Source organism: Carcharodon carcharias, chromosome 1 (assembly GCF_017639515.1).
Source record: "Carcharodon carcharias isolate sCarCar2 chromosome 1, sCarCar2.pri, whole genome shotgun sequence".
Classification (NCBI taxonomy): domain Eukaryota; kingdom Metazoa; phylum Chordata; class Chondrichthyes; order Lamniformes; family Lamnidae; genus Carcharodon; species Carcharodon carcharias.
The window spans coordinates 80,948,209-80,972,352 of NC_054467.1; the positions used below are offsets into that span (position 1 = coordinate 80,948,209).

At 40.3% G+C, this 24,144-nt stretch overlaps 1 protein-coding gene across 1 annotated transcript; it reads left to right on the plus strand.

Annotated features, from left to right (window-relative positions):
* Positions 1-2,151: 2,151 nt before the first annotated feature.
* On the plus strand, positions 2,152-6,379 carry hmx4 (H6 family homeobox 4). The gene is made up of 2 exons (XM_041200156.1): positions 2,152-2,508; positions 2,937-6,379. Exons 1-2 carry the CDS (start codon positions 2,304-2,306, stop codon positions 3,479-3,481), a joined length of 750 nt encoding a protein of 249 aa, XP_041056090.1. The 5' UTR covers positions 2,152-2,303; the 3' UTR covers positions 3,482-6,379.
* Positions 6,380-24,144: the final 17,765 nt, after the last annotated feature.

Below are 24,144 nucleotides of genomic sequence, written 5' to 3' on the forward strand. Positions count from 1 at the left end.
GAAAGTCTTCCATCTCCCACCTTAACGAACAGAGGAGTATAAGTCAAAATTAAAATAAAACAAGCTTTGGGATCAGGTGAGATTTTAAAATGGTTTTAATAACTAAATACTAGATGGAATGTTCTGACAGGTGTGGCTTGGCTGCTCTCTGATTTGAAATTAGCAAATGGTGATGAAGTAAAGACGTTGCAGCCCACCTTCACATTGAAATGGACAACTATAGAAAAAAAACATGAATTTCGAAACCTAGTTTGTTGAATAGAAGACCTTACTACAGTTAATAACTTACAATTTTGCTTTTCAGTTGTGGCTGGCATGTTAAAGGAATGATCTACAACTCTGCACACTTTTATTTCAATTGTCACCTAAGCAACAGGACACTTTGTGCGGCTCACACTCCCCACATTTGTGTAGTATATATGAAGAAAGTTACTAGTGTTCTGTGTATCCCATCCCATTTCTGTCACATGTTTAAAGATTTTCGAACTGGTTTATGCACATTGACAATTAAAAATTGAAATAAATTAAATTGCAGAAATAAACTTGTTAAAAATCAAATATAAATCTTCAACTTAATTATTTTTTGAATGTTCTATACTAACAAAGGGGATTTATTGACACATCTAAACACAGTCTTTCATGCACACTGGTGCTGGATTAGTGGCTTTAAGGAAGTCAGGGCGAATCCCTGCACTATGCCAGTATAATATTTGGGAAGCATAAACGATGAAGATTTGTTTTCAATAAGCCCGGGTAGTGGTATGCGTAAAATATGGCTTTATCTTTGTAATCGAAGCTAAACCTATGACAACTCATCTGAGCATCAAGCTGGAAAATTGAACGGACCTTGGAGGGCATGTGGCGAAAATAAACTGAGCACCATTAGAAGCTGAAGAGTAAAGCCCCTCATCCCGCGGACCCCAGTGCATTCCGTCCATGGGTGACTTTACCAGGCGGCCATTCTTTCATTCAAGAGGGAAGGGTAAACCACGGCAAGCATGAGTGGACAAATATGAATGGGACAATGCGGAGTATTCCTGCTGAAACGGCAGAGCTCTCAACAACCAATCCTTCCCTGCAACATAACTGAGAGTTAACAACACAGCCAGTGCACATAGAGGAGATCTAATTATTTTGAGTACACATGTGCATACATAAGTTATATATATGCATGTAGTACACGTGGTTCCAGTCCTGAAGTCTAGCTCTGTCCTTTGGCCCAAGTTCTGTGCCCAGCAGCTTGAATGTTTTTGCAGGTTTTCGGTGATGGGCTAATTGTGAAAGAGGAGTGCTGGAGTTTATGTTGCCGGAGCGTGCATAGACAACATAACTGGGTTTTTTTGACCAAACTGCTTTTCTTCTCTGGATCTTCATTATAACCAGTAGCGAAAAACAAAGGTAAAAGATGAAGAACCAACATGACGGAATGAAGCAGGGCCGTTTTAGCCTACACCAATGACAGAGAGAACATTCCCTACGAGAAGCCTTAGTCCAAGTTCAGGCACTAGGGACGGGGTAAAATGGCAACCTCCAAATATAATAGACATTATTAATTGAGTTAACAAGTCAAAGCGTCAAGTTTCTTGACTGTTTCATATTCCGAGTCAGTTGTTCTCCTCTCTGCTACGGTAAAGGAGGATGATTTTAAAAAAAGCTGAGGGGAGGGGGAGTTGCTCGTGTATTACTTCTGAATGTCAGGGTTGTGAGTATAGGCGCAAATTAAAAATAAATAACATAAATAAATAAGCCAAGCAGGTTCAGGCGCAGGAATTAGAACGTGGGATAAGATGGGACTGCGGCAACTTGCCCGCACCTGACCACTGGAGCAAACAGGCACAGATATATTTTGATTTTAGACCTTTCTGCATTTCTAGATTGTCGAGTTAATGGCGATGTGGCTGGCAAACAATTATTCGGCGTTGGTGGCTCTTAAGCCACATATAAATGTGGATTTTTTAAAAAAGCCTCTATTAACACTGCTGTGCTTGGAGAATTCGACTCTGACAGACACGAAGTGCAAAGTCACCTCACTGTAGAGTGGAGCAGATGCCGCCCAGCGGCACAGCCCGCCTCCGTCCTCCCATTGGATGAGTCCGGCTGGTAACATTTGGACCAATGAAAGCGTCCAGGAACCGCCATCTTCCCGCTGAATGAATAACTTTGGGTGAAATGAGCGAGTGCGGCTCTGATCGGGCAGGAATGGTGCTGGCGGGACGGAGATCATCTCAGAGAGCTTCAGGACAATTCAGTGAGACGATAAGCGATCAGGCTGCATCAGCTGGGGCCGATCACACTGGGGAGTGATGGACAAGGAAGGGAGCCTTCAGTGTCAGCCGCTGTCGCTGAAATTTACCATCGACAGCATTCTGAAACCCAGCCCCAAATGCAAAGAACTCAAACACGACCGTGCAAAACAGCAAGTCACATCGACGTCAGAATTAAAATCCCGGAATGAAGCCACAAGAGCAGACATGAGACACGCGAAGGACTACAGGAAAACAGTTCAAGGTATTGTAAACATTAGGCAGATGCAGCATCGGCTTTGTAGGTACCGCGGGAATATGGTAATCTGGAAAAACTCAGCAGGTCTGGCAGCATCGGCAGTTTTTTGTTTTTATAATATGGTAATCTCCTCGTTGTAAGCCGTGCCTTGGCTGTTAATATGATTTGCAGAAACTACATTTGATTGGAAATTCTAACCTGATCCTTTGACACGACAATCTTTTGTGGCGGTGGGGTTAGGAATGAGCAAACTGAAGGGTTTTTTTTTGCATGAGAGGTTTTGGCTCAGGACTGCTCAGTTACCCGGTTTTAGATCAATCTTTTCACAGTCTATATATCCGGCAATTATGCTGTAATGCACCTTTGTAATGTTGCAATGCTTTGTACAGTGATAGCGCAGGAGAAAACTGACTTTGCTGGGTTTTGTGATGCAGAGACAATGAACGCTGGCTATCTCACCACCACCTCTTCACTCGAATCCGCCATGGATGCAAACCATCCGGTAAGAAGCCCGGAATCTTACGGATCATTAGACACGACGGATCACAGCGACGATCCTGCCCGAGCCAAACACAGCAAAAAAGCCAAAGTACTGGCAAAAAAGAAGACGCGCACGATATTTTCCAAGAGTCAGATCTTCCAGCTCGAGTCGACGTTTGACATGAAGAGGTATCTGAGCAGCGCCGAGCGGGCGTGCCTGGCGAACTCTCTGCAACTCACCGAAACCCAGGTTAAAATCTGGTTCCAGAACCGCAGAAATAAACTGAAGAGGCAGCTCTCCGCCGAACTGGAGGTCACAAACACGACCGAAAATGCCCCTAAGATAGTCCAGATGCCAGCAATGTACAAAGAGAGCAGTTTTCTGCGCAGATGTTTGTTACCAGTATCTTTCCCCGTCCTCTACCCGGGGAGCAGCACGCCTTATCTCTGCTTTCCCGATGCCAGCAAATATCTCCATGTCCTGGATGGGGATCTATAATCGCTTAAAGCAGTGCCTGACTGTATCCAAGGAACTTTTAGTGGTCGTTTAGTCATTGTTTATACTGTTTAACTGGGAAAACATATATGGTATGTAATTTGTTAAAAACCTCCTTTTGACCCTCCATTGCCTTTTCCCTGTTTGACTTTATTTCTATATCCTACACCCGTCTTTTAAATGTACATGTACCTGATTTTGCTTCAAGGCTTTCCAATTCTGGATGAGGATTTATATTTCAGTAAGACAGTTATGTTTTTTTAACCACTGAATGAATTCAGTCACTGCACAGTGTTTTGTTGGACACGTGATTTGCTTAAAACAGAATATCCAGTTTAAGTGCAATCTTTATTTGTATTCTTGACCCTTCATTTTTACGTACGTGGGGGTACTTACGGTGGAGCTGACGGATTAATAGTTCGCATACCTTTTAAGATTTTAATTCAAATTCACTGTTTCCACTATTGTCTAGGATTGTTCACCCACAGTGATATTTGTACCCGATATGGTTGGTACATAAAGACCGTACTACTGACTCTTTAAAAAGTTCTATCTAGAATATGCCAAGAATAAGGCAATCGCACGATCTGAATTTGATGCTCCATCTGAAATAAATTTACGGCCTCTCGCGATCTTTTCGTCCTCCTCATCTCTTAATCTCGCACCTTTCTGCCCATCTGCATTTCTCTCCAAATCGATTTTATCTCTTTCATCGCGCTTTCCACGTCACACATGTTATTTGTTGTATTTTTTAAACGTTGACTTAAAAAAGGACCACAAATGACAGACTACACTTAATCGGCAGTGTGGCTGACCGTAGCTTCATCCCGAATGTGTGCGTCGTCGTCCCCCTCCCCCTCTCAAATTCGATGTAAAGGAGAATTAGACGACCAGCTATTTCCCCTGTTAAAAAGCACACCCAACTTGCAATGTGCGAAATTCCAAAGGAAGACCCCTTTAAAAAGCTCCTTCCTCGGACCAGGGCGTTTGTTTTGTCTGCATTTATCGCTCTCGATTTATTTCCAGCCTGGTATTTATCCAGCTTTCGCTGTGTGGAGTCCATTAGATCAGTGATAATCCGATTTCTTTACTGGGAATGTTTGTAAATACCCGTGCACCATCTGTTTCAGTGATAAAACCTGAATAGCACATCATATTTATACATCTTTATATGTTACTGGTTTGTTATTAAATGTGAACATTAAAATTACAATGCAGTCTAGTGCTCAGATGCCTGCACGTTCGGCATTACTAATATGCGGCCCCACAGTTGAATTTAAAGGGATTATTCCACATTACGTCTCTCAGGCAATGGCGTTAAAATTCCACACTGGAATTTATTCACGCTTCATGTACCCCCGGTTGGGATTCCCAACTTCATTAATACAGTGTTTGTTGCTAAATTGAAGATGAAATTGCTATCGGCTCAGGAATAAAATAACCCATAGATATAAAGTAGACCATTAATTGTTTGACATCTACACCGAAACTCGATTTTAATAAAGTAGGTCAGTTTTCTGACAGTTATGTGACGGGAGTGTATCAATACCAAGCAGGCGAGATGGGTGGTGCACGGAATCCATTTTACAAGCGTGGTACAGAATACGTTTAATATTAATGTCGTAAATTGGAATTTACACCAGTTTACACAAGACCTGGCGTGTTAGATTACGTGTGCCCAGAGTTTACCCAGACTAGTGCATGATTACAGTTTACAATCATTGTAGTAAACATGCTTTTTCAGAACGCTTCTTAAAACCCGTCAGTTAACTCCGGAATAGAATTTACGTCTGGGGGCGAAGTGGATTTGATGGACAAGGATGCACTTGTTACACTTTCACTGATAAACAGTAGCTTCTTGACAAGTACTAGGTGAATACAGGTTAGATGAATTGTTAGATGCATTCGTATTGCTATTTTTTAAATTTAAAAACGGTGTGCACCCAGCTGTTTCGTGTAATGCACGAGATTAATGTGTGTTTCCATTTTAACTCGTTCAGCCAGAAAGCCTGCTAGTAAGAATCGCACTGCAAATTTAGTAGGCACGTTTAGTTATCTTGAAGCCTGAGTGGGAATGTTTGCGAGCACTGTAGACAGACCGTTCAGTAGTTGCATCTATTTCCTTATGTTTCCGGCCTTGTGTTCTCTGTTTCTTTTTAAAAAAAGACAACTTGGATACGGCTAGGCTGCAGACATGGGTCTTATGTACCACTCCCGCTAACCTGTTTTGTTTTTGATACCTGCTCACTTCAGTGACCCGGATATTTATCGTGGCCACTTTCTAATACTGTCATTCTGTCAAGCCGTTTCTTACCCAATGGAGAGACAACTATTCATAGCCAACTTTTGAGGGCCTTTCAACAAAATGGCGATGCCTTGGTTGATGTAAATGTGTGTACAATGAGACATTTTTCAAATGTAAATAAATCAGAGGCCAGGAGTATTAATGGCTACAAGCTCTGACCAAACGTTCACAATGTCCTGTTTGCAATCAGCTTTGGCACCAGTTATATACTTCGTTAAGTAACTTTGAGTAAGGGCACATTTTATCACTTTGGACAAAAAAATAAGCATTTCTCTAGGGTGAAGTACAACGCATGGATATGGTGGCCCAATAACGCTGAAAGGCAACCCAGATGACAGAATTTGCAATGCACTTGGCTGTTTCTATCGCTATGTCTGAACTTGGCTTTACAAGAAAGCCACTTATATTTAGGGTTTACATATTGAAACATTCACGCTTCTACTGAGCTCAATCTTGTTATTGTTTAAAATTATCTGATTAAATTATGTGTTAGGTTCAGGAATACTCGGCATGTATGTGTACGTATTTCAGAGATAGCTGACCCATTTGATGTACAGTACCGTTACTATTTTGATATTAAAGGATCCTTAACGTTTCGAATCCCGATGAATTATTAATGTTAAACCGTCCTTATTGAAAATGGATAAGTCAACGCTGCAGTCTCTGGAAGAAATGATAGGTTTCGGTAGATAACCATTTCAGTCTTGAGTTGCGTTTGTCCTGGTTTCTGGAAAAAAAACGGTAAGCGTCACAACAAGCTACTTAGTGGGTTACAGTCCTTATTGCATTGTAAAGGCTGGCTGCCTTCTATAGTAATTCCACGAAAGCTGAGGAAAGATGCCGAACAGTGAAATATGAAGTAAATTGGATTTTGAGGAAGAGCAATGCCAGTGCTTTGAGGATACATTCAGACTTGAGCTGACTGATTTATCAAAATGTTAAAGGCGGAAAATGCTCCCTTGGATATTACCGCATACTGGTTTTTTTAAAAAAACATTTCATATCATAATACATGGATATGTTTCTGCGCAGAAGTTGTTTCCACCCCTGGATACAATCGACAGCTGATTCGAATCATCATTAGCGAGGCAGGATAGTTAAGCGAATATTCAGATGTAGTATGAACAACAGTAGCTCCAGGTGCAAGGGTGTGTATGTATATGATGTTAGAGGTGTTTGGGGAGAGGGAAGTGTTCAGTTGTATGGTGCAATGCATATATACTTACGTTACGATTTATATCAAGTATAGTTGTATTGCACGAATAAAGCGCTTCCATTGATTTTGAGATTGAAGGGATTTTTTTAAATATAAGAAAACAGATAATGAATGCAGAGCGCAATACAGGATCGAACGAGGCCCTATTAGCAGTATATTGAACCAAAACTACAATACGTGCAATGATTGATAACAGGAGTGCCTGGCTATGTACATATATTCCAATATAATAACAGGAGTTCCTGGCTTTATACAAATATTCCAATACTCCAGCCGTATTCTAAACACGCGGTGGACAGGTAGGGTGCCAATATTAAAGGGAGTAAACGAAAAGAAGGGAGGCGGTGACCGTACCATGTGATATCACATTGGAAAAACCTTTGGCCTTCAATGTCACAACAGGAAATGGTGGCCTCTGACATATTCAATGAATTGAGTGAAGCTGAAGTCGTAATTGCTTAAAACTGGCGGGATGGGCCAACAAAATTGTCTGCCCACCCTTGCTTCCTGTTAAATAATATCCTCCATTTTCATAAATAAATCATTATATAAGCAACTATAGTTTATGAAAACATTACTTGGGTCACTTTGTCGTGAGCGATGACTTATCATAAATTGATAAATACTCAAAGTAACATTTATTTATAGAGAGCGGCAGAACGTGATTTATTTCTAAACGTCAGCATTATTAATGAAAAGGATAATCGAAAATGTTTTGCCAGAACATTTTATTTTCTACTATTCTCTATGCAATTCTCTCTTTTCTAAATAACTGTATACGCGCACATATTTAGAGGTTGAATCAACATTTCTGAATGTTACACCATGCAGCAGTAACACACGTAAGATTATTCCCGGTACTAGGACTTAAATCCGACACTAAAGGAATGAAGCAACTCGATAGTCGAGGGAGTTTAATGCGGGCCACTGCTTCCTCGTAATATTTGCCATTTTATCAGTTTGCCTTGTTACATCAAACAGTAATAAACTGTATTTTGAAATGAAGACGGGTAACAGCGTGACTTCCTGCCACCAATTTTTACACACAAATGCACAGTATGATCGATATAAATGTAACTGATTGGACTACACCATGCAAATGTATAAAATATGGTTTCTTAAGTGCAAATGTGCTTCGGTTACAACATTTATTGAATAATCCACTTTCACAAATCAGTATGCAAAATTGTTTATTCCTCAACATCTTGCAGAGGTGAATGTCTAATGCCGCGTTATTTAAGGTGCATATTAGTTTTAGCTCACCGATTTTTTAAATGCCTTTTATGATCATAGTCGGCCAGGTATAATGGGGGAAATGTGTGACCAAAGCTATTGAGAGTGGATCTATACGACAGAAGAAGGGTGTTGACAACGTTGATTTGACTTCTGGCTGACATGTCTTATGATGAGATACTGGTAATTGATAGATTTCCTGTGGTAGACTTATTAAACGGACCTCTTCGCTCCGAGATTGCTATGCTCCGGTCCCTGCCAAATGACCGAGCTGGCTGATCTTTGGTGAAAACGGGAAGGACAGGCCAAGCATTCACCGCAGAATTTTCCTTATTTATCTCCATGCCCCAAAGTGTAAGGTATTCCAGGTTTCCCAGCAGCGGGAAGCTTCTCAGTACACCGATCTGCCGAGCAGCATTTTTTATTTGCCTGTGTGTGGATTGACTCCCAACATTGCCCTGATACCCAGATGGGCTGTTAAACCTTCTGCAATTACACTTTGTGGGTTTGGTTTAGAAGGCAGAGAGGGGCGCTAAAGTGAAACGGACAAAAAAAGGGAAATTAACCTGTTGGGATGTCTCAGGTGCTGAGTTCCATGACTAAACAGACAGCAAACAGTCGGCTGACTATAACAGAAAGTAGAATTGCACTGCATCTTGTTACACCAGAAATGGTTGGAATCATTGAAATAACCTTAGTATTGATCCTGAGACAGTTTCCCATTTGAGCTGAATGCTACCTTACCCAATAATGTCTGAACCCGCACGCCAAGTGCTAATGTAGTTGGAAAAGTTTGAAACACAGCTATCAGCATTCGGGTTTCTGTGTGCGGAGACCGGCCGGCAGGAAATGGGGCAAAACAGAATCAGATTCCCAGCTCAGTTGTGTTCTTTCTCTAAACAACTACAGGAATCATAATCCATTGTACAAATTGTTGATACATTACAGGGAAATCTGAAAAAAATCACATTTTTTCAATTAAACTTGGATGGAACGGGGTTGAGCTCAAGGGCAGCGCGGCAATTACCGTTTTACTAATAATAAAACACAAGAAATAAAATGAAGTAACAAATCAGAACAAGGTCCAATAAACAATGTACAAATCGTCGTCCTTTCAAATATTCAACATAAATTTAAGTTTGATAGCTGATAATTTGTTTCCATTGACCTGTACACACGCACTCATGTAACTTTCATGCGGGTGTTTTATTGTCTTCAAGGCGCTATATAATTAAAAGTTGCTGTTGTTGACTAATTTTCATCTTGGTTATGTGGTCTCGTTTCATTTGGGAGGACAAGCTTGACTTTGAAAGAAAATGTTTTCTTCTTAATTACACCCCAGGAAGCGGCGAAGAGTTACAACTGCAAAGCGACTTATTCTGTAACCTAAATGCATTGCCTTATGGTTGGTTACTCACATGCGAAAATAAACCTATTAAATTACAGCAGATTCATATAACCAGTTAGTTCTGGTAATAAAGCCGCCAGATTCTTCCCCTGGTTAATAATATGGCATACAAAGAAATCTATTCTCCCCGCATTTTCGGAGTCTCTATTTGATGATAGTTTTATTATATGTTATTGGTCATTAGTTCATCTTTAAAAGCGAAATCATTTATTCCATGTTGTATTTTGATCCTTTAGCTACTTTAAAGGGTAGACCTTGGAGTCACTTTCTCTCAATTACACACACCTATCCATAAAATGTTGCCTGCACAAATAACCTTTCTGGTGAGAGAGACCAGCTTTTCACTCACGTATTTGACTTGGAGCTCTCCTAATATTTAATCAAATTGAGAGTGTTTCATATGAACCTTTGTTAAAAGCTTTCGAAAAGCTTGAATGAGTTGCACAGGATTCCATTTACAATGCAATGAAAAGTGGAGAATATTTATCAGATAGGATGTGGAAAATCATTATTTCTGTTTCTTAACGGATAGAGAAACTGAGAAATTCCAGCCATGTAGTTTAGTGAAACAGTACGTAATTTAAACTTATTCGTAACACATAATAGTGTTAGCTAGGTTTCATAACAACACGATTACATTAAGAAATGCTGTACGAAATCCATTCCTTTATATTTGTCTGTGTTCTGTCTTCCAGGAATTCTAGCTATTTTAAACATGGTTTTTCCAGTACTTCTCTTTGCTGATCTATATTCTCTGTACTGAGTAGTTTATTTATTCACTAATCACAGTTATCGCGGAGAATATTGTGAAATATGTAAAGCATCAACCTGCGTACAACTTTGAACAATCTTTCACCATAATCATTTTGAAAAAAAATGGAGACAAAACAAATGCAGTTGATATAATGCTAACAGTGGAGGATAATGTGTATTGGCTGCTGTGAATGGTCATTATACTTTCAAGCATAATTGCAACATTAGTTGGTCTTCATAGAGCTTTGCAGTTTCTCACTGTGCCAACGTTATTCGCTTTAGCGAATGCACTTATATTTCTGATAAACCTTGTGTTTCCCACACAACTAACATTGCGGATGCAAAGTTGTTTCTCGAAACGACGTGGGCTTTAAAGGCGAGATTCAAATCACACCTCTAATCGTTCGAAAATCAGTAAAATGATCGAAAGAACAAAGCAGATTATGACTACCAGAATCAAAAGAGTAACAGAATATATCAGTTCTGTCGAAGGGTCATGAGGACTCGAAACGTCAACTCTTTTCTTCTCAGCCGATGCTGCCAGACCTGCTGAGTTTTTCCAGGTAATTCTGTTTTTGTACAGAATATATCATGGTGTTCTGTCGACTTTCAGAACAATTGAGATATTTTAATTTTGCGTTGGAAAATTTTACGCCTAATTACGGGAGACTGGCAACAAAGCACACGACATGCCGAGACCTTAAACACGGTGATTCCGACACCTGACACTGTTAAACTTGGGACTGAACCCAGCAGTTTCCAGTAAGATGTGTGTTCTGCCAAGTGGTCCGCCCTGCCTCAGTCTGGTGAAATGAACCAATAACATCAACTCCACAACCGAGAATAAAACGTCAGGCTATTAAAAGCGGCTGTACTGGATATTCCTTCACATGCATAGAAACAAGTAGCAACAATATGCAAGGGGATCATACCACGATGTAAAATGTAACCGTGTAAAACTAAAATATGATCCTTGATGTAGTCTTCAGTTGAGTTTCTATCAAGATCTAATATTCACATCTGGAATAGGGAGAAGCATTACACATATATATTTGACTGATTCCTTTACTTAATGAATAAAATATTGAGCTGCTGAGGAATTGGACAACATTTACTTTCTTCCATTATAGTAAAAATCTGATACATTTCGGGGATTAAATTCAATAGCACTTCCCAACCCCTCTCCAAAGTGGGTGGGTGGGTTGGTGACGTGGGATTAACGCGCTCCTTCACTAATTCGTGCTGCCAGTTCATTTCGATTATTTCAGCGCCAAACCAGGGCTAACTGTGCTGTTGATTGGCCAGCACTATTTAAAGCTAACCTGCGCTGCTTAAAGCTCACCGGCACCTCTTAAAGGCGAGGTCCATGGTCCATGGATTAGGTGCTGGCAGTCAGGATTCTAAACATGGGAAACAGTGAAGAACGGCAAAACATAGGAGAGAGTGAGTTCTAAGTTTTTTTTTGCTGCACTGGATCTTGGTGGAGGAATTGAAAAGGAGGAAAGATTCCTGTAACCGGCGGAGGAGGGTGTGGTGAGGGGGTATGAGGCTCTTCTCAGAAGACAGGGAGCAGATAATCATGGAGGTCAATGCCAGGAGTTGAGTCCCAAAGACCTTCCTGTAGAGCCACAAGAAGGTCAGTGACCTCAAAGTCAATGATGAATCTTCAAATGCCATATCCCACCAGCATTTTTTAAAATTATTCTTTCATGGGATTTGAGTGTTACTGGCAAAGTCAGCATTTGTTGCACATCTCCAATTGCCCTTGAGAAGGTGGTGGTGAGCTGTCTTCTTTAACCACTGCAGTCCATGTGCTTTTTTATTCATTCGTGGGATGTGGGCATTGCTGGCTAGGCCAGCATTTATTGCCCACCCCTGATTGTCCTTGAGAAGGTGGTAGTAAACTGTCTTCTTGAACTGCTGCAGTCCATGTGGTGTAGGTGCACCCACAGTGCTGTTAGGGAGGGAATCCCAGGATATTGACCCAGTGACAGTGAAGGAATGGTGATATATTTCTAAGCCAGGATGGTGAGTGGCTTGGAGTGGAACTTCCAGGTGGTGGTGTTCCCATGTATCAGCTGCCCTTGTCCTTCCAGATGGTAGTGGTTGTGGGTTTGGAAGGTGCTGTCTAAGGAGCCTTGGTGAGTTCCTGCAATGTATCTTGTAAATGGTACACACTGCTGCCTCTGTACCTTGGTGTGGAGGGAGTGAATGTTTGTTCATGGGGTGGCAATCAAGTGGACTGCTTTGTCCTGGATGGTGTTGAATTTCTTGAATGTTCTTGGAGCTGCACTCATCCAGGCAAGTGGGGAGTATTCCATCGCAGTCCTGAATTGTGCCTTGTAGTCAGTAGACAGGCTTTGGGAAGACAGGAGGTGAGTTACTTGCCGCAGATCCCTAGTCCCTGACCTGCTCTTGTAGCCACAGTATTTGGACATGGACTGCTTTAGTATCTGAGAAGTCACGAATGGTGCTGAAAGTTACGCAATCATCAGTGAACATCCCCACTTCTGACCTTATGATAGGAGGAAAGTCATTAATGAAGGAACTGACGGTGGTTGGGCCTAGGACACTACCTCAAGAACTTCTGCAGTGATGTCCTGGAGCTGGGATGATTGACCTCCAACAATCACAACCATCTTCCTTTGTGCTAGGTATGACTCCAACCATCGGACACCTTTCCCCCTGATTTCTATTGACTCCAGTTTTGCTAGGGTGCCCTGATGCCACACTTGGTCAAATGCTTGATACGTACATATAAATTAATTTATGAATCAGGAGCAGGAATGGGCCACTTGGCCCACCAAGCCAGCTCCACCATTCAATCAGATTATGACTGGTCTGAATGTAACCTTAACACCACATTCCTGCCTACTGCCAAGAACCTTTCATCCTCTTGTTAATCAAGAATTTATCTAGTTCTGCCTTAAAAATGTTCAAATGCACTGCTCCTACTGCCTTTTGAGGAAGAGAGTTCCAAAGACAAACAACCCTCTGAGGGAAAGAATTTTTCCTCATCTCTGTCTTCAAGATCTGGCAAATGGAATGTAATGTGGGCAAATGTGAAATTGTTCATTTTGGCATGAAGAATAAAAAAGAAGCTTATTAAAATTAAATGGTGAGAGATTGCAGAGCACTGAGATTCAGAGAGATCTGGGTGTCCTAATGCATGAATCACAAAAGGTTAGCGACGTCTTGTTTTTGCACAGTGACCCCTAGTTCTAGATTTTCCCACAAGATGAAACATTCTCTCCACATCTGCCCTGTCAAGACCCTTCAGAATCTCAATTAAGTCTTCTAAATTCCAATAGATACAAGCCTAACCTGTCCAACCTTTCCTCATAAGGCAATCCGCCCATTCCTGGTATTAGTCTAGTAAACCTTCTCTAAATGGCTTCTAACACATGTACATCATTCTTTAAATAAGGAGACCAATATTGTACAAAATACTCCAGATGTGGTCTCACCAATGCCCTGTACAACTGAAGCATAACTTCTCTACTTTTGTAATCAATTTCCCTCATAATAAATGATAACATTCTATTAGGTTTCCTAATTACTTGCTGTACCTGCATACTAACCTTTTGTGATTTATGCATTAGGATACCCAGGTCCCTCTGAATCTCAGAGCTCTGCAATCTCTCACCATTTAAATAATAAGCTTCTTTTTTATTCTTCCTGCTAAAATGAATGATTTCACATTTGCCCACATTATAATCCATTTGACAGATCTTTGCCCACTCACTTAACCGATCTATGTCACCTCGTAGCTTCCTTACATCCTCTTCACAACTTACTTTCCTACCTACCTTGGTGTCATCAGCAAATTTGGCCACCATGCCTTAGGTCTCTCCTAGCCACTTACATAAATTGTAAAAAGCTGAGGCCCCAGCACTGATCCCTGTGGCACACCACTTCTCACATTCTGCCAATGATAAAAAGACTTATTTATGCCAACTGTCTCCTTCCTGATAGCTAGCCAATCTTCTATCCATGCCAAAATGTTACCCTCCTACACCATGAGATTTTATTTTCTGCAATAACCTTTGATGTGGTGCTTTATTACATGTCAAGGATAGTCACTCTCACCTGAGCTTTGGAGTTCAGCTCTATTGTCCATGTTTAAACTAAGGCTGTAAAGGAAGAGAGAGGTAGAGAGAAAGATTTAGGGAAAAAATTACAGATCTTGTAGCCTAGGCAGCTGGAGACATGGCTGCCAGTGGGAAAGCAATTGAAATAAGGGATTCACAAAAGACCAGAATTGGAATTCACCTCATATCTAAGAAAGTCAACACATCTTACCCATTCAACTATTCTTTATTGTTCTTATTTATCCTTTTGGTGATTGTTAGCTGACCGACATTCATCACTTTGAAAGTGCTAGCCTAATCTATGATTTCAGTATGCAATTTTGTTTATTATGCCATTGTGAAGCACTTTGAGATATTTTCTACATTTGACATGCAGTATAAATATAAGGTTGTGTTGCCTATGATGTATCTTTGGAATTATGTTCTTGAAGTCTTTGGTGTATCATTTATGATTACCTTGGGCACCTCTAACATCTTAGACTAAATAAATAATTCTAAGTAAGTTACAGTCAAATATTCTCCCACAGGATAAATGCTCAGGGTCATCTTACTTGTCTTTTCAAAATTATTTCTATCTGTACTGCAACTGGTGGACTTTATCTGATTATTTTTCATTAAATCAGGGAACATCCAGGCCTTGTCACTCTTCTTTCTTTCTATCAATAATTTCTTTGCCTCATTATCCAACTCAGTTGGAATTATTGCGGATTCGACCAGTCTGCCTTCATTAACCTCATATTTACCTTCTTCAATACATTTAGCCTCTTTCTTTTATAAAACTGAAAACTGAATCTTGATGTCCGATAGGTGCTCTCCTAGGGGGAGTAAAAGTCTTGCTTTTTTCAATTCTTCAAAAAACATTTCCTCATGTGTTTCACAAAATTAACCTATTCCTTCCTATGTGCTGCTATTGGTAGTTCAATTCTTTTTCACACGTGAATATGCTTCATCCTATTATTTCCTTGCATATCAAGTGCTACTCTTGCATATTTCCCATCACTAAAATTGCCTCAAGAAACTTAATTTTATCTGCCCTAAAGCCTTTAGTGGTGAGTTCCATGAGAACAGATCATCAAGGAATCCCCATTGGTATATATGATGACAAGGCAAGTATGGAGCTGAAGACACCAGTGTCATTGTTATATTTCTGCATTTTTTCACCAAAGATTTTCTTTACATCTATCAGCTTTCTGTTCAATAGGGTGTAGGTCAATTAACACATGGATGCCCTTTCTGTTGGTTCTTCTCTTCACCTGTCTTCTTTTCTCTTTTTATCCAACTTTACAAAAATGCTTGTTTATATCTTAGTCTTCAATTCCTATAAAGGGCACACACAAAAATTAATAACCTGTCTTTTCATTATGGTGATGGATGCTTAGCTCTACATTTGCAGCATTTTTTAAAATTTAGATTTCTAGAAATTTCAGTTTTTTTCTTTTTAATGTACAATCTGTCAAATAAATAATCTCAAGGTGATACAGCACTAAAATGATATGTTAAAAAAATCCTCTTAGGTGGATGTTAAAGATCCCACGGCACTTTTCAAAAAAGAGCAGGAGAGTTCTCCTTGGTGTCTTGATCAATATTTATCCCTCCATCAACACCATTAAAACAGATTATTTGGTCATTATCACATTGCTATTTATGGGCATTTGCTATGCACAAATTAACCATCAAATTTTCTACATTACAATAGTGACTACTCTTCAAAAAGTACATCATTGGTTATAAAGCACTTTGGGACGAGAAGCACAATATAAATGCAAATCTTTATTGTAACAACTCAGTGTACAAGGCCTCTATTTTCATCACACAATGCTAGCTGTCACCTAATTCTAACTCCCTAGTTTACTTGGTCCTATCTTTCTGATCCCCAAACTTGATGGAGTATTCATGAAGATAATAGATTTTCACTTTAGTTTCTTAATAGGAATGACTCTCTTGCTTCCTCAATGACACTCTTGCTTGCCATTTATCTGCCATTGCACTGACAGTGAGACAAGGAGCAGTACAATGACAGAGTTATCCCAGCATTTTTAATATTTGCAAAAACACCTTACTTTCTATTTTCTTAACTATAGGGGATGCTCTACTCTAGTGTTCACTGATGTTACAACAATGATATTCAGAGGAAGCAGCAGCACAGAAAAAAATAGAAGATGAGTAGCCATGAAATATGATGGTACATTGGTTGAAAAAGAAGGAGATTTGAGATATATTGGCCCAGAAATTAGGATGTGTCCATTTTATGGTATGTTCCCAGCACCTAAATGGTGAGATCTAAGGTTCCCACATATTGGGCCACAGGCCCCATTATAATGCAGCCAGTGTGGCAATTTAAGGATCCTGAGTGCAAAATTGGATGAATACCAGATTTCCGACATCAGTTAGGAAAGTGGGGATTGGGGATCACGGGGGATGGGAATTGGGATGGGGCAGTAGGGGTTGGAACTAGGAGTAGTGGAGATGAATGCTGGGAACAGGGGTTAACTTGGATCAGGGCTGGTGTGGGGCAGATCAAGATAGGGACCAGGATTGCAACCCAAAGCTGGGAGTATTGTGGATCAGTGATCAGGAATGTGAACACAGAATTTCAAGTTATGGGTTTAGAAGGAGAGGGGGTGAGAGTGATAGCAATCAATGCCTTTAATCTGGCAGTCCTGCCTTTCCTGACTCCACATTCAGATAAGTTATTTATCTTCTTGGTTGGGCCTAGTAGGCAACCCCTATGCTTAGTTTCTGTCAGTGCATTAGAGCAAACCAGTCTTGGACAGGGGCCTCAAACAAGCATTCGGCCGCTTGCTTCCTTGAGAAAGTGCCTAACCTCTATTTCAGAGTTGGGTAAAGGATGCATGATTTTGTTCTAATCCAATATGGCAGGTGGCACATTTCCAGCCAGAAATGTGCACCCACTTCTTGTCTGCCATTTTGGATCCTTAGTATTCCAAGTAGTGCTTAAAAAATGGATGCTACGCAGACCAGTTTCTAGGCCATCGTAACAGGAGGTTCAAACAGTGCAAACCCAACAGCAGATACACAAACTGCTGGGTAGGAACAATTTCAGACATCAATACCTTGAGGTAAATTTAGGGTTGTCAAGCAAGTTTTGGTACCTGTATATCATACACATAAATTTGGATAGGACACTTACCCATAAAACATTACTTTAGATGAAGAATTGTATCATGCTGTTCAATAACTTCTAGTTTATAGTCTTTCAGGCATTTGAATACTTTGGAAAATAATAATGAAAGATGAACATTAAATTTGAATTTGCTTTAGGTCAAATAAATGTTTTAGACTGGGGAACATTTATGCAAAATCTCTGTCAATTTTCAAGTGCTATCTACAAATAGGAACTACTATTGAACAGGCTTCTAGAAGTATTATTTTTGAGGCACCTATATATTCTACACGGTCAATGCTGTAAAGGAAACAATTATATGATATAGAGGTATTACACTGAGTTGCTTGGTGTGTTACCTAATGAATTGGACTATAAGCTAACAATCAACGGGAAATCATTTGTATTCTTTATGAGCCCATTTTGATTTCATAAATTGAAAGAAATATGTATTTGAAGTCAATTTATTAACCCCGAGTAGCTACTGTCAATTAACATAAAAAATCATTGGAGCAAATCAACTGAACCAATGTATTAACTAATAGATCTGACCAAAAGAACAAACCTTAAGGGAAAGGAAATGTTGAATCCTGGTTAATTTGGACAGACACTTGATAACAATTACTTGTGCTACTTATTGGAGCTACAGAAAGAAAACGGTAAATTGAACAACTAATTGTGAACAACTAAAAGGATATTACATAGGAAAACATGGTTTGTTACCCTACTCATTTAAAGTTTAATATTTTAAGAGAACTTGATGCAGCTTGAACAACAACTGGTAAGAGCTTGATATTAATTTCTCTCTAAACATTAAAATTGGATTACGAGAGATTGCAACACATTTTTCAACGTAGAATTATACAGCAGAGAAGTTTATTCTAGAGTACACAATAATTTTGCATGGTATATAGTGCTTTTATTAAGTGATTAATGTTGATCCCACTAATTCAGGGTTTACAGATTAACAATGGAAATAAGGCAACTAATCGCTTGAATTAATTAACTTAAATCAACCCAAGCCCAAAGTAAATTGATAAAGTAATCCATAATAATTTATTCAATGGACTACAATCCTAATGTACTACCTCCAGCACTATCACAAAGAAAGAATTGTAATATACACTAGTGAACTTCAGTCATAAAATTATTTTTTTTACCCAAAAGCTTATTTAACTCCTGCATAATCATATAATTTTCCAGGGCATCCTGGTTAAAGCTTTCTGCTCTTAGCTCCTCCGATATTGATTTTTACTCTAGGCTTTATCAATTGAAACTCAAGGGCGGAATTGTCCCAGATTTGCACTAAGTGCAATGGCGGGTAGGTAAAATGACATTCTATTCACTGGTTGCGATGATGGGTTTTCACGCAGTATCGTCCCAAACCTGCCACATTATTTATGCATTCGCAGGAAGCACACCATTTCCTTGGTGGGCAGGCTCCAATTTGCCTGCCAAGCTGTCATCTCACCGCTTCATCACACCGGGTGCTGTATTTATAATACAGCCGCGCACAGTGCTTCCAGCCTAGGACTGCAGTAAAGAAGACATGGCCCCAAAAGGCAAGAAGACTGCAGCCCTCGAGCACCCTATACAAGCCGTAGATGTCCTCTACCTCCACTCTGGCCGCAGGAGGGGCAGCTACATTACCACTACGGCTTGGTTGGCAAAGGCAGTGGTGATCAGTGCCTATGCTGCACAGAAGAGGTTGGCCATCCAATTCAGATAGAGGATGAATGATCTCATCCATGCAGCCAGGATAAGGCAACCATCTCACCACTGGAAACTCACAAACTCAAGCCCATCACACATTCACTGGCATCTCACTCACTGCCAGCTGAAGGGACATCAGCACTCACTCTCTCATATACACCCTCACATGTCTATCTGGCTTCATCTTCTCTGGAGACTGCCTCCTCAGGCATCACCATCTTGAGACCACTTGCACAGATCAACATGTGCCCCCACACACACCCTGGGATACCCTTCTTCCCCAGTACAGCCGTCCTTCTGCAGCTTTGTTCCCTTGCCTGAGACCACTTCTCCACCTTCGCCAAGCAAGCCCTAGCCCTGCAGCTGTTGAAAAGCCACATATGGCTGATTTGGTAGGTAGAGACCTGTTGCGAGCCTTCTAAAAGTGATGTGGTGCTGCCTGTGAAGCCTGGCGCTGATGACTGTGAGTGCTGCCTGAAGTAAGGTAGGCAAACAAACCTTGAAGTCCCGAGCGAAGTGTAGCCTGCCAAGTGCATGTTGCTTATATGCTGTCGTGAAACACATTAACATGGGCAGATGATCCAGCAGGGGGGATTCCAGCAGGCAGGCCTAATAATGATATGCTGATGTATTAGAACAAGGTTCCTGACGTATGATGGCAGAGAACACAGCCCGCCTTTGGCAGGCTAAGCGGATGATTGCGAACGCTGTCGTGAAACCAATCATGACATATTGTCTGCTCACGCAACTGAACATGCCCAATGTTGGCGGGCACGAAAAATCCCAACCCAAGTTTCCCCAAATAAACAGCCCACATTTCACAAATGGCTGTCAGTCATTCTGGACAGATTGTTCCAGTTCCTTATATTGTTCACTCAATGATAGATGTGCCAGGCAGTTGAATCTTAGACAAGTCTCTAGGCTGTCTTCTCTGAAGATGACTGAAGATTTTCCAGATGGAAGTTTTATTTGAAAACAGACATTTCGGGATTCTAAGCCAGGGTGCAGCACATGTGTACTCCAATGTTACACACTCAGTAGAGAAAGAAACTGTTACTCATATTATTTAACTGCTGTTGGGTTGCCACAATATTTCCAGAGTGATATTGCTGATATAGTTTTATGAGATAATCCAGAATCTTGTGGAAAATTCACATACATGCCTGAACTAAATCTTGAAAAGCAAGGTTTAGCTCTGGTCCACTAAAATAAAAGCAAAATACTGTGGATGCTGGAAATCTGAAATAAAAACAGAAAGGGCAGGAAATATTCAACAGGCCTGGCAGTACCTGTGGAGGGAGAAACAGAATTAACATTTCGAGTACAACGTGACTCCTAGAAGAAGATGCTGCCAGGCCTGCTGAGTTTTTCCAGCACTTCTGCTCTATCTTTTTATAACCAAGCAGATTTGCATTCCCTTTTGTCCTCTACAAATTTTTTTTCCACTGATTTGTTCCCCTTTGGTCCTGAAGATGTTGATTCCTTACTTGGGTCTAGTTCCATTGGCACTGCTCACACTCTGGCAGCCCATCTAAGTGACCATCAATCAGTCATGAGGCTGACAATCAGTGTTGGTGGGCTTTTTAATTACTGCAGTCACCACAACCAAGCATGATGCTATCTTTATTCAATATTCATCCAGACAGACTTTCAGCTGGAGTCACTGTATAGTGATCAGGGGTATGTATCTGAGCTGATTGCATCATTTCTAACTCAGCGGTGCTGAGGCCCATTGCACCACCCATACTGTTGTCCTCGCTGAGATCAGATAATTCGTCACAGTTTGGGGATTGTACTACACTGGTTTCTAAGGAAATCTTTGGAAGGTTTTATTTGCTATTAAATTGTTAATCATCCAATTCACTCAGAACCTGGACATGTCATCTCCCCAAGAAAATAGCTTTGATTACAAGTACTTGTTCCAGTTTAATGCATCAGTGTTTCTCACCTAAATGCAGACCATAACAATGACACACTTTTCTCAGATTTAAAGATTATGGAAAGAAGATTAGAATTCAGCCTATTTTACTTCAGTGACCTATGACTATTGTCAGTACACACAGCCAAAATTCCTCATCATATGTGTCACCATGATTCTTCGTCATTGCCATGTTTTGCAATGTTGGCGATCATGACTCTCCAACTTTCTCAGAGTTCAATAACAGCCAACATCTTGGTATTGTTTTCAAACCTTGTGCCTTTCTGCTTCTTAAACTGTTGGTGCATTTCCTCATTTATCTCCCTCTTGCCCTGCTGCCCTCAATTTATCAGTCACTACCAGATGCTCTACTTTATCTCCCTCCTAAGTATGTGCCCAAGGAATTGTAGTTGTCTCTTAGTGATCATTTGCAAAAGTTCTTCTTATGTGCCTGCTTTTCACAAAACTTCCTGAGTTGTGCGTATTGTCCAACCAATCCTCATCATCTTATTGCCTTTAATTCACCTTCCATTGACTTGCTTATATTCCAACTTTCACATCCACATAGTAAATACCAGATGTAACATTTTAGCAACCTCATTCTGCTTTCCATAGAGAAGTTCTCATTTCAAAAGAGGTCTGTCATTTTTGTGAAGGTTTGTTTTGCAATTGTTACGTGCTGCCTGATGTCTTGATCACCATGGTTACCCTTACTTGAATATATTGACCATACATATTGGGAGCACTGACATGTTGGGTTTGAGTTCTAAACCATTAACTTCTCTCCTCACCACTCCGAGGTTATAATTACATTGCAGTGCAAATATGTAGTGGTGCTGTATTAATGCTGATTGCTTTATGGTGAAAATTAAGCTTTTGAAATAGAAGGATTTTTGGTGATTGATCATTCAAAAAATCTTGTTCTGGTAGCTTTTTGTTCTGTCACAACTTCATGATAATTTAAGAAAAGATAATACTTTATCATTTACGACATTCATATTGTAAATCTATAGCCATTCCATAACTTGACACAACTCTTAATTGTTTCATGTTAATTAAAATAATTTGTAAGGGTTGTAGCACAGATTCACCACGTTGGTATTGAGGCCTAGGGGGCTAAATTAGGAGGACAGGTTGCATAAACTTGACTTGTATTTCTATGAGATCTAGGAGATTGAGGGATGATCTGATCTATGGCCAGAATTTTTTGCTGGGCGGGCACATGCCTGACCCGCTCGAGTGTAAAATAGCGCGTGATGACGTTGGGCAAGCGTCACAATGTCATTATGCACTCGCTCGATATTTCGGTCAATGGGCGAGCTGCTAAACTCGGAAGCACATCTGTGGACAATTAAGAGGGCTATTAAGCCCATTAATGGCGCAATTAACTGGGATTTTTCGCTGCCTGCCCAATGCTACAGTTGGCGGGCGGGCGATTCTGCCAGTATTTGCATTTTTCAGGAAACCTCATCCAAGGGCGGGATGAGGTTTCCGTTACTATATTTAAAAAATCTAATCACGGAATTTTTATAATGTCTATGCTCAGGTGACTGCTTGTGCTGCATGGACATTTTTTTCCGGATTTAAAAATCTTTATTTGATACTTTTGAAGTTTTCAGCTCCCTGAGGCAGTTCTCTGGTTTCAGAGAGCTTTCTGTGAGCACTCCCCTGCGCCCATGCTAACTTCAGAGCTCGCCCTCCTCCCGCCCCCAACCCAGGCAGCTCTGATCATGTCAGCGCATGCTTCATGCTGGCTGGCTGTTAATTGGCCAGCCAGTGTGAAGTTGCGGTCGGGGGACAATCATGGATGGTAGTCCGTTCCCGGTTCACTCCCGGGCCCACCACTTGTGCCCGCATGCCGACCTACACATCCTACCCTAGGTGTTTAAAATGTTAGAAGGATTTCATGTGGAAAAACTATTTGTTCTACTGGAGGAATCCAGAACAAGGGGACATTACCTTAAAATTAGAATTAATTCATTCTGGAGTGAAATCTGTTAACACTTTTTCACACAAAGTGCAGTGGAAATTTAGAGTTCTCTTCTCCAGTAGGTTGTGGATGCTGGGTCAGTTGGAACTGTTGAGACAGGGATCAATAGATTTTTGTTAGGTAAGGGTAACAAGGGATATGGAGCAAAGGCAGGAAAATGGAGTTAAGTTGCAGATCATCCATGATCTAATTGAATAGCAAAGCAAGCCCTAAGGCTGAATGGCCTGCACTTCCATTCGTAATGTTCCTATGTTCCTAAATTGAACAGTAGGATGTGCTTTTACAATATAAAGCTGTTTTTAAATAAAAGCTGTTTACATTTTGTTACAAAAAGCTATTGCCCTGGTCAAGCTTATATTAAAAAGGTAACAGGATTCTTGAAGGCATGGGCAGTATTGCAGTGATGCTCATAAAATCACTCATTATGTGGCAAAAATATTGTAATTTACAGCTGATATGTCAGCTGCTGCAACACAGGTGCAGAAAACCTATATCATTGCCAGTACTAAATATAATCTACATCTGATCTATGAATAGTTTAATAAAGGGAGATTCACCTGAGGGTAAAAAATAATATTAGATTTATTGCTGTGTGCAGGATAAATGTCAGCAGTTCAAACAAGGGTGATTAACCTGTATTAGAGATCTGAGTTATAAGGGAAGACTGGAGATAGCAACTTTTCAATTTGCAAGGAGATTATCACAGTTAATGGTAATTCTGGAAAATTAATACAAAATAAATAGTTAAATCAGAAGACGAGAACACATATTTAAACTAATGAAAGGCAAATTTAGGACTGGTCTCTGGAAGTTCTTCATGTAAAGAATGTTCAATACATGGAATAGGTTCCTAGGTAAAGTAAGAAACAATTGGAGGTTGCAATTGGTGGACATTAGGGTTTTTATGAATGAATG

Coding starts and splice junctions, on each gene's coding strand:
- hmx4 (XM_041200156.1), top strand. CDS start 2,304: ATGGACAAGGAAGGGAGCCTTCAGTGTCAGCCGCTGTCGCTGAAATTT. Junction 2,509..2,936: donor CTACAGGAAAACAGTTCAAG/GTATTGTAAACA, acceptor TTTGTGATGCAG/AGACAATGAACGCTGGCTAT.